Source organism: Orcinus orca, chromosome 5, assembly GCF_937001465.1.
Source record: "Orcinus orca chromosome 5, mOrcOrc1.1, whole genome shotgun sequence".
In the NCBI taxonomy this organism is placed as follows: domain Eukaryota; kingdom Metazoa; phylum Chordata; class Mammalia; order Artiodactyla; family Delphinidae; genus Orcinus; species Orcinus orca.
In genome coordinates this window covers 144,417,931-144,435,644 of record NC_064563.1, presented here as the reverse complement: position 1 = coordinate 144,435,644, position 17,714 = coordinate 144,417,931, and the positions used below count along the sequence as shown (strand labels likewise).

The 17,714-nt window shown below is 44.0% G+C and overlaps 1 protein-coding gene across 1 annotated transcript in view; it reads left to right on the top strand.

Moving 5' to 3' along the window:
• DSCAM (DS cell adhesion molecule) overlaps positions 1–17,714 on the top strand; it is a 753,301-nt gene that overhangs the window by 128,283 nt on the left and 607,304 nt on the right. The window contains exon 3 of the mRNA XM_049709686.1: positions 5,559–5,705. Within this exon, the coding sequence (XP_049565643.1) occupies positions 5,559–5,705 (147 nt within the window). The remainder of the gene's footprint in view (positions 1–5,558; positions 5,706–17,714) is intronic.

The following is a 17,714-nucleotide window of genomic DNA, read 5'->3' as shown; positions in this document are numbered from 1 at the left end:
TGTGGCCTCTCCCGCTGCAGAGCACAGGCTCCGGACACGCAGGCTCAGCGGCCATGGCTCACGGGCCCAGCCGCCCCCCGGCATGTGGGATCCTCCCGGATCGGGGCACGAACCTGCGTCCCCTGCATCAGCAGGCGGACTCCCAATCACTGCGCCACCAGGGAAGCCCCCACTCTCTTGATAACTGCCAGAAATAGACAGAAAATAAGCAAGAATAAAGAATACTTGAATGGCATTGTTAATCAGCTTGACCCAATTGACATTCAAATACAGAACATTCCATCCAGTGATAGCACAATACATATTCTCTTCAAGAAAACACAGATATTTACTAAAATAAATCATATTATGAATGAAACAAGAATCGGATGAATTTAAAAAAAATAAGTCATATAAAGTATGTTCTTTGACTACAATAGAATTAAATTAGAATCACTAACAATAAGATCTCTGGGAAATCCCCAAATATTTGGATACCAAATAACGCACTTCTAAATAATCTGTGTCAAAGAAAAAACAGAAGGTAAATGAGAAAGTATTTTGAGCTGAATAAAAATGAAAGTACAACATCTAATAATTTTGGGAATGTCACTAAAGCAATGCTTAGGAGGAGAAATTTATAATTCTAAAAACTTACATTGGGAAGGAAAAATGGTCTCAAATAGAGATCTCAAGTGGTCTTAACTCCAGAACAAAGAGCAAATTAAAACCAATAAAAGCAAAAAAGGAAATAATAAAGATTAGAGTGGAAATCTCTGAAGCCAAAAGTTGTTTCTTTGAAAAACATCAATAAAATTGGTAAGCTGGCCAGACTGAAGAGGAAAATAAGAGAGAAGACAGATTATCAATGTCAAGAATGAGAGGGGTTACATTACTATTCTATAGATATAATCAATATATATGTATAATCATCAATATTCTATAGTAGTCAAAATTATACAGATATTTAAATTATAATAGAATTTTAAGAACATGGAGATGTCAATAAATCATATAACTTAGATAAAATGAGAAAGTCTTTGAAAGAAATAAAATGCCAAAACTCATTCAAGAAGAAATAGCTGAATAGCTCCATATCTATTAAAGAATTTGAATTTGTAATAGAAAAATTTCCTACAATGAAATTCCAGGCTCAAATGGATACACTGTTTATTCTACCAAATATTTGAGGAGGAAATAATAAAAATTCTACACAAATTCTCCCAGAAAGTTGAAGAGGAAAGACTACTTCCCAAGTTATTTTAGGAGATCAGCATTACCACGATACTAAAACAAAAAAAGACAAATATTTCTCATGAATATATGTGTAAAAATTCTAAACAAAATTTTAGCAAATTGAATCCAACAACATATAAAAAGGATAATACAACAACATATAAAAAGAGCTTATCTCCAGAATGCAAGGTAGGTTTCACATTTGAAAATTAATCAAGGCAGTTCACCACATTAACATATTAAAAACCATGTGATCATTTCAATAGGTGTGGAAAATCATTGACAAAATACAACATCCTATTATAATAAAAACTCTCAGAAAACTAGGAGTAGAAGAGAAATTTGATTAAAAAACAATAAAAAGATCCTACTACATCTAACATCATACTTAGTGATGAATGATTAAGTGCTTTCCCCCAAATATGAAGACTGCAAAGATGTGTGCTTTCACCACTTCTATTCGACATTGTACTGGAGGTTGCAGTCAATGCAATATAGCAAGAAAAATAAGTAAAAGACATCCTGATGGTAAACAATTCATCCGTTTTTATTTGTAGAATCCAATCATTAATTTTAAAAAAATCTGATGGCCTCTACAAAAAAAAAACCCTACTGGAACTAAGTGAGTTTATCAAAATGGTGGTATACAAGATCAACACACACAAACACACAAATTTAAATACTGAAATTGAAACAGAAATCTTGAGAGAGAGATTTTGGGAACTGTGGGCCAAGCACCTTCCATCTTCCATGTGGCCCAGAAAAGCAGAGGAAGCCTATCTGTGGGGAAAGAGGAGGATGAAGCCAGAATCAAAGGGACACAGGCTGTGGGACCCTTCCCAAGGCCCTCTTGCAGGTTCCAGAGCTTGTAGTGTCTTCAGCCCAAGGTAGCTCAGGTAGGCTTCTCCGGCCAGAAGTCAGAGAGACTCAGACAGGTTATGTGCTAGACATTGTGCCAGGTCCTCTAGAGACATCCTCTGTGTTCACTGCACAACCGTGTGAAGTAGATGTTATTTAGATGAAGGACACAGAGGCCTCCGTGAGCCTGTTGCTGGCCGTTCACAGCGGCTGTGGTCGGGAGGCTGGTTTGGCTAAACAGCACTGGACCAGTGTCTCAGTCTCTGGAATATTTTGTGCTCACTTCCACCTTTCCTCTTCTCCCTGTTTCCTCTCTGCCTCCTCAGTCCTTCTGGTCCTTCAGGGACAGCTCAAGGCACCCAGATTCCCTCCTTCCCAGAACTCCTGTTACCTTCAGTCATTTTCGGGACCATGCACTTCAGTCTTTGCCTGTTTTCTTCCAGGTGTTCTGCCATGTGAATTTTCTTTCTTTCTTCAGTTAATTATTCCATAAAGTGTGAGGATCTCCTTAGTCCCTGAGCAGTCCTTGACATGAGGGTGTGTTCAAGATGTAACTGAATATTTAAAGCATCTCCCAAGTTAAGTAATCAGCTACAAAATAAAAGAGCAACCCCCACCCCAGTTTGTATAAAAGTGATGCTGTGCCTTAGGGTCTCATTGTGCCTCAGATAACCGTTGCCCCAATAGGATGGACATCGGGCATAAAGCCTCCTACCTGCACAGAGTCTTCTGGTGTACCTAAGGCATCCTACCCTGGGGCATTTGTTTATGTTTTATCACTTCAGACATAAGGATCAAGGGGGTTGGGAGCAATCTGAATCCAACCTCTTAGGATAGGACCTGCCTTCCTCGGCAATGCCCAGTGCTCCAAACTTTCTCCATCCCATCTTCCCACTTCCTCTGATTGCTGCGTAGGCAGATTGGGATCAGGGCTGACTTCATGGGATGGGGCGAGTGTGGTCACACAAGGCTGAGGGCCCTGGGCTCAGGCTTCAAGCTCTCCTGTTGCCATCTTGAAATACTAATGCTTCTATCTTTCCATTTGTGTTTCATGAGTGAAGTGTGGTGGGAGAATGGAACATGCTCTGGGGGCTTGTTTTCTCAGCTCTTGGAGAGTCCTGTCTCATGCCACCCCACCTGGGGTGGGTTCCCAGCTACCCTTTCCTCAGGTTCTGGGTGCCCCAAGCCCCATTGGGCCTTCACCTCCCTAACCCCACCCAGTGGCCACTGCTGCCCCTCTGATCCCTGGTGCCCTGAGCCCTTCACAGCCTCTTCCTCCTTGCCCCATCCAACAAACACTGGCACCCTGCATCCAGTGGAGGCCTGGGCAGAGGTATGGGTGGAGTGGGTACACAGTGGAGTGTGGTGGAGCCTGTCTCTGCCCAGGCTAGCAGCACCACAGTGCATTAGCAAGCAACTTGCTGGGGGTAAGCCTCTTGCCCACTTCCCGTTCTCTGTAGGTACTTTCTCTTGTCCCCGCCCTTTCCTGTCTGAGACATAGAACTTGGCTCCTTTCCTTGATTTCCATTAAAAATTCCCCCACCATTTGTTTGCCATTTGTTGCCATTTGTTTACTGAAGGTTTGGGGAGATGGAGTGACTTTATAGCTTAGAAACACACATCAGCAAAGACAAACTTAAATTGGACTCAAACACCTGCTTAGGTGACCCCATCCCTGTGATAGTGAGCTCTTTCTGTTGGCCTTCGCCATGCTGTCCAGCCCCCTGTTCTCTTCTGTTCTCTGCTCCTTTTTCTATTTTCTGTCTTCTATTCTCCCACTAGGACCAAATTCTCATTCATTGATGAGTTTGATTAATTCATCTGTCTCTTTGTTGCCTCTTTCCAATTTATGACTGTAGACCTCCACTCTCTCAAAAGGGCTATTTATCGAGGTGTTTTTGTGTACAAAGTCAGTTTCCCCCTCTGCGTATAACAGTGATGTTTCTTGAGTACCCTGAACGATTGCCCAGTGGACCTCCTGCGGATGTGGAACTGCCACCTGGACCGTCACATCATATTGCACAAAGAGTGCAGGAATGAGGGTCTCGAAAGATTCCTAAACTTCTGAAAGTCTCTCTGGTTTGGGATAGGAATGAAAAAAATTCTCCAAGTTGGGAAAATATTATATAGTAATATTTAAAAATCAGTACTGGGAGCCATCCTGTTATCAATCCTCTTAATTATGACATACTCTGATACTAAACTACTTAGCATATCACAGAGCTAGCACCGATCTTAAAAGTGCTTCTTCTGGAGCGTTATTTACGTCTGCCTATTAGGAGATTTCCCTTTAGAAACTCATTCTTATATCTGTTGGTATATTAATTTCTTTTGAAGTTAATTTCATGGCCAGTTTTCTTGACACATATTTGTCCAATAAATGACTAAAACTTTCAGAGAGCTAATTAGATGGTAAGGTAAGTTGTCTCTGTGGATAACTTAGAAAAATCATAGACTTACAGAATTCAGACCTTGAATCTTCCTATCCCAACCCCTCATTTCAAATTTGAGGAAATAAAACTGGAGAAATAAGTCTTTCGCCCATATTTACAGAGCTGGAGGGAGGCATAACCTGGATTAGACACACCCACGTCTCCTTATCCTGGAAGCAGAGGTCTTCCCCACACCAGGAGATGCTGTGGATCCAGGTAGCTTTATGCAAACTTTATGCAAACTTTATGCAAGCTTTATGCAAACTGTTCATGGCAGGCATGGTTCCAGGTGCTTTAGCCACGTTAACTGATTGAATCATCAAAATTGACTTACATGGTAGATATTTTTATCAAAATTCCCATTATATGTGTGGCAAGAGAACTTGCTCACTGTAAAGTGGTAGGGCCTGGATTTGAACCCAGGCAGTTGGGCTTGCAGGGTGAGCACTGGATCCCTGCACCCCTTGCCTCTAGCCTAGACATCTAGTTTATGGAAGTCCCCTCTGGGCACTTTCTGGGCTACTCCTACTGTTGGGAATGTCTGGGCAGGCTCCCTTAATCAGCACGCTTCCCTAAGTGATAGGAAGCAGAATGATTCTTTCCAAAACTGCTTTGCAACTGTCATAAAAATTACTCAGGAAGAGTTGTTTTAATTGTCACCTAGTTTCGAGGATTCCCAGGAGAGGTTGCCTTTCTTGAGTTTTTAATTCTTTTCCTTGATAGTCTGACATTTTCTCCTTGGTCCTCAGAGGACATGGAGGGAAGTCTCCCATCATCATAACTTCTGTTTAAGAAACTACTTCCCATGTCCAGATGTGTTTAGAGAGTAGATTAACTGCTTTTACATATACTCATGCTTTTTAGTTCTTAGTGTAGTTTATTGTTAACAGAATGAAAGTCTTTAAGACATGAAATGTAGGTTTCTTAAAAATTTTTTCTCCAATAAATATATTTGATGCAATTGATACGTGTAAGATACAACGTGTATTTTCAGATGGGATCCTCTCGGAATGAGCCTGTGTGTGTTACCAGGGTCCTCTTCTTGCCTTCCAGTTTTACGGGAGCCCTATACAGTCCGTGTGGAGGACCAGAAAACCATGAGAGGCAATGTTGCGGTCTTCAAGTGCATTATCCCCTCCTCGGTGGAGGCGTACATCACTGTCGTCTCATGGGAGAAAGATACCGTCTCACTCATCTCAGGTAGGACAGTGGGCTTCCCGGGCGCAGGGCGCCGGGGCTCGCAGCTTGTTCTGCGTATCGAATTGTGTCTCCGTCTATATGCGCGTCATAATTAAGAATTAGTATGCAGAAAGTTGACGCTGCTGTGTGATTAAATGTGATGTCGGTGTTTTCTGTTGGTTTATGTGGCTCGACTCAGATATACTGCAGTGAATGGACCGATGGATAGAAATTAGTTCCTTGCGCTATGCGTATAATCATTATGTTACTTTTAAAAAGGAAATTTTGTTTTTATTTCTGCGCCTGGGAAGAGGAAATAGGATTACTGTGTCTGTGAGTGACCTCAGGGCTGATATCGTGATATTCTCTATAATCTGGAAAATGGAAACCCTGATTTCATGCTGTTCTCACCTTTTCAAATGTCTTCAGAGTTATGTGGCCTCTTTCTTGAAGATTCTATTTGGAATATGTAGTCAGCACTGAAATATATATATGTCTATTTATATCTGTATATATATATGTAAATGACTAATTTCCTGGTTTATTTTTGGTATCTAGAAATGGTACCACTGAAGTCTAGCTTCTAAGAAGTTGTGGCTCTTCTTTTCTCGTGGTTTTTAAGCTGAGTTCTTGGTCCTTTTGCTACTTATCTGGAAAGGCCATGCAGACACTAGGCTCACTTTTTCTGTTTTGCACATCTTTGGGTAATGCCTGTTGGATACTTTTGGAAAACAGTCATGATGAGCACTGAATGTGGTATAATGGTATAAATGATTGCTTTTCTTTACATGTCCCCTGTGCACATGTGTGCAAGTGAGTGCATGCACACACACACACACACACACACACAATTTATTGTAACTCTTGAATACCACCAACTTTGTGTCAGCTTGCAGAGGTAAGAAATTGGAACTGAACTCCCATGGTGAAAGAGCATTTTTATATGGCTTATCGATTTGCTGGACAGTATAGGTTACTATTACAACAAGGACCATTAAAAAAAATCACTAAACCATCACACAAATCAAAAATTAAATTGCACGTTACAGTGAACTAGGATGTAACAGATGTTTTTGGCTTTCCGTAATACCATCTTTACAGTGAATTTGAAGTCCCTCACACTTTACTGAACAATAAATTCCTTGCTGTTATGTTAATTAATCATAGTAATTTGTTAACTTAGAATGTTGAAAAAATACTAAGCTTAAGACCTGAAATGTGATTGCAGTAATCAGAATAGAGACTCACCTGTACAATTTTATTTGCACATTTCGATTGTTTAATGGTCTTACTTGCTTTGCTTCAGAGGTCATTTTAGTTTCTTGATAGCAGATGGAGAGATGTGATGACAGTCAGTCTGGCTGAGCCCAGAATCAGAGTCAGGAGCTCTCAAAAGTACACAGCAGGGGGCTTGTGGGTTCAGGGACGGGGAGAAATTTGGGTGATGTTTGCAGTCTCCCACACTCAGGGGCCATCAAATACGCAACCTCAGTGTCTGCCCTAGAAGGGGAAGAGAGCAGGGGAGAATGACAAACTGCCTCTAAGTGCTTCTCCTTGGAGGTGACAGATGTCATTCCTGTTCATATTTAATTGGTGAAGCAAGTCACATGGCCATGTCTGACTCCAATGGGGCATGTGCCTGGAAGGAGAGAACTGGAAACATGGATGAGAAATAGAAATATCTACCGTGAGGTTATAGATCTACATCTGTATCTGTATCTATCTAATCTATATATCTGTATCTCTATCTATTCTTATATTTCCCAGACATCTTTAATTAATGGTATGCTTTTATTCAGTTTTCACCATTTTGTAATCTATGTGAATAGACTTTTTTCTCCTTCCAACAGGAACCTAATTAAAATAAAACGAGAGGAGTTGTGTATCTGGTCAGTGGAGGGGATGCTGCCATGCATACAGTTGATACCTTGCCGATAAGAACTGCTGACCCCGTGTCCTCTCCTCAGTCATGCGTTGGAGCTTTATCCTTTGGCAAAATTTTTAAAACAACACAGCATGGACTGTGGGCTTTTCTTTTTTCACAAAAGTATCAGAAAACCAATATTGTACAGGTTTTTACCTCATTAAGGAATATATCCACAGTAAGGTTTTGTTGTTTATAAGTAAGCTATTTAAACAAACACAAGTTATCCCCAAGATGTTGCACGTGGCAGAGAGAGAGAGAGGTTGAGACACATACAGAAAGAGATATTTTTATACTCAGATATTTCAACCTGAGGACGGGGCCCCAAAGCAGTGTTATGATCTGTAAGTAGAAAGTCTGGAATCATACCTTGTAATGGAACTTACTGTCACTTACTGTCAGACCCTGTTCCCAGTGCCTGAGCCCCATCCTCTGAGGCTGCAAAAATACCCAGGGAAGGAGGTGATGATGCCACTGGAAATAACAAAATGGTTAAAAAGAGTAGGAATCTTAATAAAAACCAGTTTCGGGTGGTTTAGATGGAGAAGGGTTACATTTCTCCTTAGGGCCCAGAGTGTGGCAGGGCACAGGTAGCCACACGTAGGGGGCAGGGAGGCTCTGCGGAGGAGGCTGGGACCTCCCTCCAGCGCGTCCCAAGGGCTGAGTGGTGGCAGGGGCAGTACTGGGGCGTCTAGACTGGAGGGGATTACCCTGCCCAGCACAGAGGTCCCAGGGACGGAGAGGCCTTTCCTGAGTTGGCTCTGAGTCCAGCAGAGACATCCTGGATGCTATATGTAAAAGGTGAATTCATCTCAGTTTGTAAATAAACTGAGGGCTCCTGCAACTCCTTGTTGAGCTTGGCTAGATGGTCAGTGGCTGTCAGCCTGCCTCTCTCCCCTGGGTCTGCAGTAAGCCTGGCCGGGAAGCTTGTCCCAGCAAAGCACATCTACTCTGCCCAGACCATCTCCTGAATTTCTGATTCTCTAGGTGGAGAAAAGCAGGGACCTAGATCAGCTATGAAACAGGCCTGTGTGAGGACCCTTGTGCTGTGAGGTTGGGGGAGGACCAGAGGGGTGCTGGTGGGGCTGCCTTGAGAAAGCTCAGAGCTAGGGGCAGTCAAGAGGGGGTTCGGCGCCCTGTGCAGGCGAGGCCTGTCCACCAAGGTGACGTTCCGGTGCCACCGCTCAGCCCCATGGGGCCAGAGCTTGGGGGACCAGAGCAGCAAAGGCCTGCTTTTAGCAGATGAGCCTTGGGGCTCGAGGCCAGGGCTCTTGGGTAGTCGGCTAAGGTAAATGGGTATCAGTTGTCTAGGCTTTCCTTTTCAAAGGAAAAGAAATTTAAGGTGTGTGTATTCCTATAAAAAGAAACACAAAGGCTTCTATTGGCACAGCATACTAATTTTGCCCGTTATCTTGGTTGAGAGAATCGGGGACTGCGTTACATGCTCACAGGGGTGAGCGCACCAGCCACGGCCTGTCTGGGTTTCCATGGGAGCAGCGTGGTGTCGCAGGCCATTCTGACCGTGGCATCACTGGCTTAATGCACGTTGGGTCATGCCCTGATTTCTTCCCAGGGAGGTTTTGCGTTGGCCTGGATGTAGGCTCAGGAATCAAGTTGTGCCTCTTTGTCATGTGAGATCATTAGATCACTGATGTTAAGAAATGTAAATGAGTTCATTTATTTTGATCAGTCTTCAGAAGGACTACTTCTGTGGTCTTGGTATAGCCTGAATGTTTGCGTTCAAAGTTCATGTTGAAGTCCTAACCCCCAGTGGGATGGTATTTGGAGGTGGGGCCTTTGGGAGGTGATTAAGGTTAGATGAGGTCATGAGGGTGTGGCCCCCATGATGGGATCTGTGTCCTTGTAAGACGAGAACGGAGCTCTCTCTCCAGCATGTGCGGATAGAGTGAGAAGGTGGCTGTCTGCATCCCAGAAATCCGAAAGAAGGCTCTCACGACACCCCAACCATGCTGGCACCCTGGTCTCTGACTTCAGCCTCCAGAGCTGTCAGAAGTAAATGTCTGTTGTTTAAGCCCCCCGCCCCGCCATCTGTGGTATTTTGTTTTAGCAGCAGAGCTAAGATAGGCCTAAGGGAAGGAATCTCATAATTCCTCCCGGGAAGGAAAGGCTCATTGCATCTGATGCTGCTGTGCCCTCTGTTTTGCTGTCTACCTGGGCCCCAGGACACCCGTGGTTGACCTTCACTCTCAGACTCCAGCAGTGGATGATAGGCTTGTAAATGTGTGGAGACAAAGTATCTCAGGCACAGGCACACACCGTGCATGTAAAGTCCTCTAGTGATATGATGGCCCCTGACTTACTGCCTTCCTGAAATAAGCCAGGAAAAACAAGCATGATGAGGCCTGAATGCATTTCTAAAGCACACTTATCACTTCTCTTCCTCTAAGCAAAAATGAGATCCTTTGAGTATCAGATGTTAATGTAACCCAATAAAAATGTAGTAGTTTGTGGGGACTTCCCTGGTAATGCAGTGGTTAAGAATCCACCTGCCAATGCAGGGGCCATGGGTTCGAGCCCTGGTCCGGGAGGATCCCACATGCCATGGAGCAACTAAGCCCGTGCGCCACAACTGCTGAGCCCGTGTGCCACAACTACTGAAGCCCGCGTGCCTAGAGCCTGTGCTCTGCAACAAGAGAAGCCACCGCAATGAGAAGCTCGCGCACCTCGATGAAAAAGTAAACCCCGCTGGCCGCAACTAGAGAAAGCCCACACGCAGGAACGAAGACCCAACACAGCCAAAAATAAATGAATAAATAAATAAATAAATTTTAAAAATGTAGTAGTTTGAGTAGGGATGCACTGTGGGAGGTTCTGCTGATGTGGGGATGGATATGTAGGACACCATCCTGGAAAAGAACAATATCAACAGCTTTACAGCCGGGTTTCACTGAATGGCCTTTTGTGAATTTCTTCCCGATTAAGGAGGCCAGCAATCAGAGAGCTCAGCGTTCCGTGTCTGTTTTCCTCGGATAAAATTCTGACAGTCTCCCTGGGGGTTTAGCTACATTAACATCAAAGACACAGCCCAAGGGTAACCGGATTTGGAAAATGGGAAGCGCAAACATTCCCAGAGGATCTACCTCCCTCTCTTGCACTGGCCCAAATTTCTGTTTCAGTATCTCCCGTCTGAACGCCTCTATTAGTGATGTGACTCAAGGAGAATTTTATCTCTTAGGATCAATGAGTTTAAGTCCAAGGATGATCATCTTCTTCCTGTATTTCAAGTAAAAGTGAACAATTTTCTGCCCACGTTAAATATCAAAGGACCTCAGCCTAGCACTTCACATGAAACGTTTGTTGTGGGTTTTGGATGCTGTATTTGGGTCTGGTCATCATAGATAAGGCAGGGTCTATGCTTTAGGAAGCATCTCACTCTCCAGGCCCCCGTGGAGATGGCTTCTGCTTTTAGGGAGCTCAGGGGAGAGATTACTGTGCTATGTGGGGTGTGAGTGCTGTGAGAGCCATATGGGCAGACGTTACAAGAACACACACCTTCTCATGATTTTTCCAGGGGAGATCACTTCATAAAAGAAGTGATCTTTTAAGAAAGTCTTTGCATTTTGGGATGGGAAAAATAATTACATCGTATATATGAGGCGAGGTTTTCCTTAAGCACGTTTCAGCAGACTTAAACTGAAAGCAGATTTGATGTGTTCTGTGCTCTTTGGGAAGGAGAGAGGAGCACGACTGTAGCGGGCGCGGGGGGGGGGGGTGATGCTGCGGTGGGCGCTGCAGTATTTGCCTCTGTGTTCTGTTCGTGTAACGCAGAGCTCTGTGAGCCCATGGTCCCTCTTTCCAAGGCACTCGCGTTTTAATTTTACTTCTAGTCACTAGGCATTTTCAAGGCAATCTCCTACATAGCTGCTCAGGTTGCCATGGCGATGAGACCCGATTCTGCCCTCAAGGTGCTTATGAGCAAAAGGAATGAGATCGACATAAAAATGATGTAAGGGGCAGACCTGTAATCACCTGAAAGCTTCATTTTTGATTTTTAAGGTACCGGAGAGTTGCAGAATTAAAAGGAGCATTTCTTTAACATTCACTAAAAATAAATTTATAGGACCAAATGAAAACTGTAAGAGAAATATCTTTCTTTCTATCTATCTATCTACTTATCTGTCCATCTATCAGTCCATCTACCTATCATCTATCTGTATTGATTTTCAGCAAATAGGATCCTCATTTCAAATACAGGAAATTATTCTTCACACAGGAGGTATACAGCACACTGGAATTCAAAGGGTGGAGAGATGTAATATTTTCACTGTGTTTATTTTGGGGAGTGGAATAATATATTCCATGTGGAAGTTTACTGGAAGGGAGAGTCCTGTTCTCTTTCTTTTTAAAAGCCATTAATTGATGATAATTTTGCCATTTAAGTCCGTTGCTCACTAAATTTGTTTTTACATGTTATTCTACTGCCACCTGGAAGTGATTAGAAACAGGGTTGTTTACAGATCTGGAGAAAGCTCACATGGCAGTGAGATTAGAGGTCATATTGATGAGGGGCTGAAGCCTGGCTTTTCAAAAATGACCAGCTAATGAGTCCCCAGAAGACCCAGAGCAAACAGAGAGCCTAGTACTAGCCTTCATAAAGAAGGCAAATCCCCACTCCCAAAATTAGAAGCTGTACATTGTAGATTATAGCCTGAAACAAACAAACAAAATATGTTTCTGACTTTTGAACTCCTGAGGGAGGGAGAGAGACCCATAGCAGTAGGCATGTTAACATAATATTTATACAAGAAAAGGAAACGAGAGAGAAGGGTAGCAAATTTAGCCTGCGGCATCTCTGGAGTGCTGGTGTGTGTGTGTGTGTGTGTGTGTGTGTGTGTGTGTGTAAAACACTCTATCTGCTATGAAGGTGTTGGTCGTGAGGTCAGCCTAAAACGCCCTTTGATTTCCTGCTCCGAGTGTTACCAGGAGAATGTGGCTTCTAATTGCAGCTCTGACACAGATTAGCTGGGTAATGCAGGGGAAGTGACTCTTTCTTTTGCCACAGCCTCCTCATGGGATGAACGTTAGTTTCATTGGTTCCCCTCACAATAAAATAACAGGATATTAAAATTACAAACTGAATATTCCACTTCTCAAGCCAACTACTGTCCAAGTTATTTTTTTTTCTTCTTAGATTTCATCTCATAAAATTTTAATGTTAGGCATGTGTCAGAGGTTCGGTCATTCATTGGGAAGACTCCCAGGGTTCTGCATATAATCGTACCGTATGCACTGCTGGGATTTATCACAGTGTGAAAGGGTACAGAGCACAATCAGGAAAGGTACATGGGGAGAGGGCTGGAGGAAACCAGGTGCAAGCTTCCAAGAGTTCTTTCCCCACAGAGGATGTGCTTATTATCCCAGCAGAGAGCAGTGACAACAGATGGATACAGAATGCCATCTACCAGGGAGCTCATTAAAGACTTGGTGCCCAGAGTTTTTACTGGAGGGCTGGTCGCATAGGCATGTGCATGGCATGTCCCCAAATTCCAGACTCCTAGAAGGAAAGTAGGTCTTCCACGTAAACAGTATTGTTTATACATTTTAATCACAGCGAGCCACTCTTATCCATTGTGGGGGGCAGGAACCCTCCCAGAATTCCAGTTCCCAGACTCCAGCCAAGGGTCAACTCGCAACAGGCCTTTCTAAGGGTAGCAATCTCAGACCAGCTGTTAACTCTTGGCATGTCCCCAAATTCCAGACTCCTAGAAGGAAAGTAGGTCTTCCACGTAAACAGTATTGTTTATACATTTTAATCACAGCGAGCCACTCTTATCCATTGTGGGGGGCAGGAACCCTCCCAGAATTCCAGTTCCCAGACTCCAGCCAAGGGTCAACTCGCAACAGGCCTTTCTAAGGGTAGCAATCTCAGACCAGCTGTTAACTCTTGGCATGTCCCCAAATTCCAGACTCCTAGAAGGAAAGTAGGTCTTCCACGTAAACAGTATTGTTTATACATTTTAATCACAGCGAGCCACTCTTATCCATTGTGGGGGGCAGGAACCCTCCCAGAATTCCAGTTCCCAGACTCCAGCCAAGGGTCAACTCGCAACAGGCCTTTCTAAGGGTAGCAATCTCAGACCAGCTGTTAACTCTTGGCATGTCCCCAAATTCCAGACTCCTAGAAGGAAAGTAGGTCTTCCACGTAAACAGTATTGTTTATACATTTTAATCACAGCGAGCCACTCTTATCCATTGTGGGGGGCAGGAACCCTCCCAGAATTCCAGTTCCCAGACACCAGCCAAGGGTCAACTCGCAACAGGCCTTTCTAAGGGTAGCAATCTCAGACCAGCTGTTAACTCTTGTCTGTACAACGCAACTTCGGTGATGGTGCCTCATTTATTATTATTATGTTGGCCACGCTGGTGGGGCTTGTGGGATCTTAGTTCCCCGACCAGGGATTGAACCCATGCCCTTGGTAGTAAAAGCAGAGTCTTAACTACTGGACTGCCAGGAAATTCCTGATGGTGCCTCATTATTTTCACTCATTTCCCCTCATTCAACCCTCACTTTTTGCATATCCCCAGCACCAAATGTTGGAAAAATCAAGTGAATAGGACAGTCTATACTTGGAGGACTTTATTACGTAATAGCCATACATTCACAGCCTTTACGTAGATCTCACCCCAGATTCTCTAATATCCCCAAACACACTGACCCAGATTCCTTCCTAGCTCCACCTGAATGTCAATACAGCTTTACTTTATGTTCAGCTGTTAGGGATCTCCTACCTGTTCTCTCTACCTGCAATGTTTGGTCCCTTCTAGACATGAGAAGTAGATGGTAAGCCAAGTCAATGAGATGTTATTTGAACCCCAGTGCATTTTCTGATCTCTTGCTCCTCTGTGAGATTTCATCTCAGGGAAGTTGAAGACAATAACAGGATCATTAACAAAATATTATCGGGCAGCGATGACAATGAATAATACTGTTGACGTTAGCATTATCAAGCTCAAATCAGATGTCATGAATTGAAATTTGCTTGGGCAACGTGCCATAGTATACGAAAGCAGGGTTCAAGATTTCGAAACATAGTTTTTGACTCAGAATAAGAGGGCAGTGTGAAATCAAGGCCAAGACCTGAGATGAACATGAATTATGCGGGGCTCTTGGTGTTGCTTCCCATGCATTAGGCAAGTCCAAGTGGAAGAAAGTCCCTTACTATGTGTGTCTGTGGCAGGAGCTCCAGAGAACCACCAAGCAGAGGCACCACCGTTGTCTGCCCTTTGTGGCTTTAACTCCAGGCAGATGGGGCAGGATAGTAAACTTCTAGCATCCTAGACTTCTTCCCTCCTCAGCATCCCCATCGCCCCTGGAATCCCCAGTCCAGGTAGTTGCCACCATGTTCTTTTCCCTCCTCCAGCCTGCTGAGCTGGCTGGAGACCGGGTACCCTGACCATTCACAACAATTAATTTTAACTGCCCTTCACGGTCTCTCCAGATCTTTGGATAGTTCTGCTCATCTGCTTTGTGTTGTTGAAAGTGGCTTTCCCAAGCCTTTCCTGGGAGTTCTTAAGACCCTCATTCCCAGCCCACTGTGGGTCTACTCTCTAATGTGCAAAAGATAATATCTTTTTACTTCATTGAGTCTGAAACCACCTCTCTCTGATGACCCCTCCTACCTCAGACATTGTATTTGTCCTGTTTTCTCTCACAGGAAGAGATGGCCCTCTTTCCTTCCAGTCTACTCCCAACCAGCGCTGTGGCCATGATTCCCCCTTGCCTTTTCTAGGACCCGGTTCCGTCATTTCTCTCCTCTATTGCCACCATCGCCTCCTCAGTGATTACTGTATTTCTTATGACACACGTGCTCAGCTCCCCCAGTTTTAAAGAAAACTTTCCCCTTGCCAGCTTTCATTCATTCTGTTTTCCCCTGGAAAACTTATTAAAAGAATAATGTATACTCATTGCTACTCCTAGTCTGTACTGATTTGGGCTATGCCTCTTACATTTTACTGCAACTCACCTTGTCAAGGTCACCCGTGGCATCCTAGTATCAGATCCCAAGGTCATCTCTTGGTGCAAGTTCTCTCTGACTTCCTTCTCCCTTGGGTGCCCTGTTACACTGCCTGGGTGACTTTCTCCTGTCTATATCTTCATGATCTCTTTCCTTGAGTTCACATCTTTTCTTCCCTGCTCATAAATGTGAGTAGCCCCCAGAACTCAGTCCTCCCCACCTCTCCCTCTCAGTCTCCAATTTCTCTGTTGTTCATTTCCTCCCTTTCTCAGGCTTCATCCACGACTTCTGCATTGATGACCCTGACACTGGCTCTGTCTCCTCTCCTGGGATTGATTGATCCCCACTGCCTGCTCCCTTCCTGCCATTTCCAACTGAGGATAACTAACGCAGAGCTAAGCATTTCTCACAACCACGAATGGATTTGCCTTGGCATTACTCTTTTTTTTTTTTTTCCCCAGGTAGTAACTATTAGTTTCCAAAGAATCACAACCTACGTGGCTTGAAAAAACAGAAATTTATTCTATCACAGGTCTGGAAGTCAGAGGTCCAAGATCAAGGTCTCAGGAAGGCTGTGTTCTCTCTGGAGGCTCTGAGGGAAAAATTGTTCCATGTGTCTCTCCTAGTCTCTGATGCTTGCAATAATCCTTGGTGTTCCTGAGCTTGTGGACACACCACTCCAATCTCACTCTCTGTTGTCACGTGGCTGTCTTCCTCTGTGTGTGACTCTGTGTCTCTTCTCTTCTTATGAGGACACCAATCATGTTGGATTAAGGACCCACCCTACTCCAGTATGATCTCATCTTGACTAATTACATCTGCAATGACCCTGTTTTCAAATAAGGTCGCATTCTGAGGTTCCAGGAAGGACATGAATTTTGGGAGAACACTGTTCAACCCACTACATTAATAAATCCTTTCAGTTCCTTTTTGACCCTCTCTCATAGTTTACAGCTTTCTATTTCCTGCTTGACACATAATAGACAACGCATATTGGAGGAGATCTTTAAAATTTGTTTTTAAAGGAAGGAAACAAAAATCAGAAAGCCTCAGCGGTGTGGCAAGAGGTACCAATACCCGGCTGTTCGTGTGCTGTCCGCCACTCCACCCCAGCTATGTCAGAACGCCAGCTGGCAGCCTCCGCATCAGCTGTCTCTCCTCCAGCTGCATGTAGCTCACACTGGGTCATACTGGGTTGGGAGCCAGGATGGGACAGAATCAAGATGGTCCAGGGCCAGGACACCGGGGCTGTAGGCTAACGGCTTGACTTGTATTTTCAGATCATGCTACGGACTGAATTGTGCTCCCACCCCCTTAATGCATAAGGTCTAACCCCCAATGTGGATGTATCTGGAGATGGGGTCTGTAGATGGTAATTAAGGTTAGGTGGGATCATAAAGGTTGGGCCCTAATCCAATAGGACTGTGGCCTTATAAGAGGAAGACATGTGAGTCCACAGCAAGAAGGGAAGACATCTCACCAGACCTCAACCATGCTGGGACCCTAATCTCAGACTTCCAGTCTCCAGAACTGTGAGAAATACATATGTGCTATTTAAGCCCGAGTCTGTGGTGCTCTGTTGCAGCAGCCCAAGCTGGCTAACACAGATAATATGCATGTAAACTCATTTTCTGAATCTAATTCTGCAATTCCTGAACTGCACGTGTTACACTGCTTCCCTACTCAACTTTTTGGGTGATGTATCAATAATACCACATAACATGTTACGAAGCAATTTGATGACACAGTGATCACTCACGTTTTTGTTAAATGGTACTATTTTCAGGTGCAGTGGATTATGTGGCCTCTCAGAGTCCTGTGTTTCCCTTCTCTGTGGAAAGTGGGTCAGTTATTAATGGAAAAATGAAGACTACAGTGTCCCACCCTATCCATGGGGGATACAATCCAAGCCCTCCAGTGGGTGTCTGAAGCTATGGAGAGTCCCAAATCCTATATATACTGCGTTTTGCCCTATATATACGTACATAGCTATGATAAAGTTTAATTGATAAATTAGGCACAGTAAGAGAATATCGTAGTTGCCGGCATCACTGTTCTTGGGCACTGGGGCCATTATTAAGTAAAGTAGGTGTTACTAGAACACAGAGGGTTACTAAGTGACTGACGGGT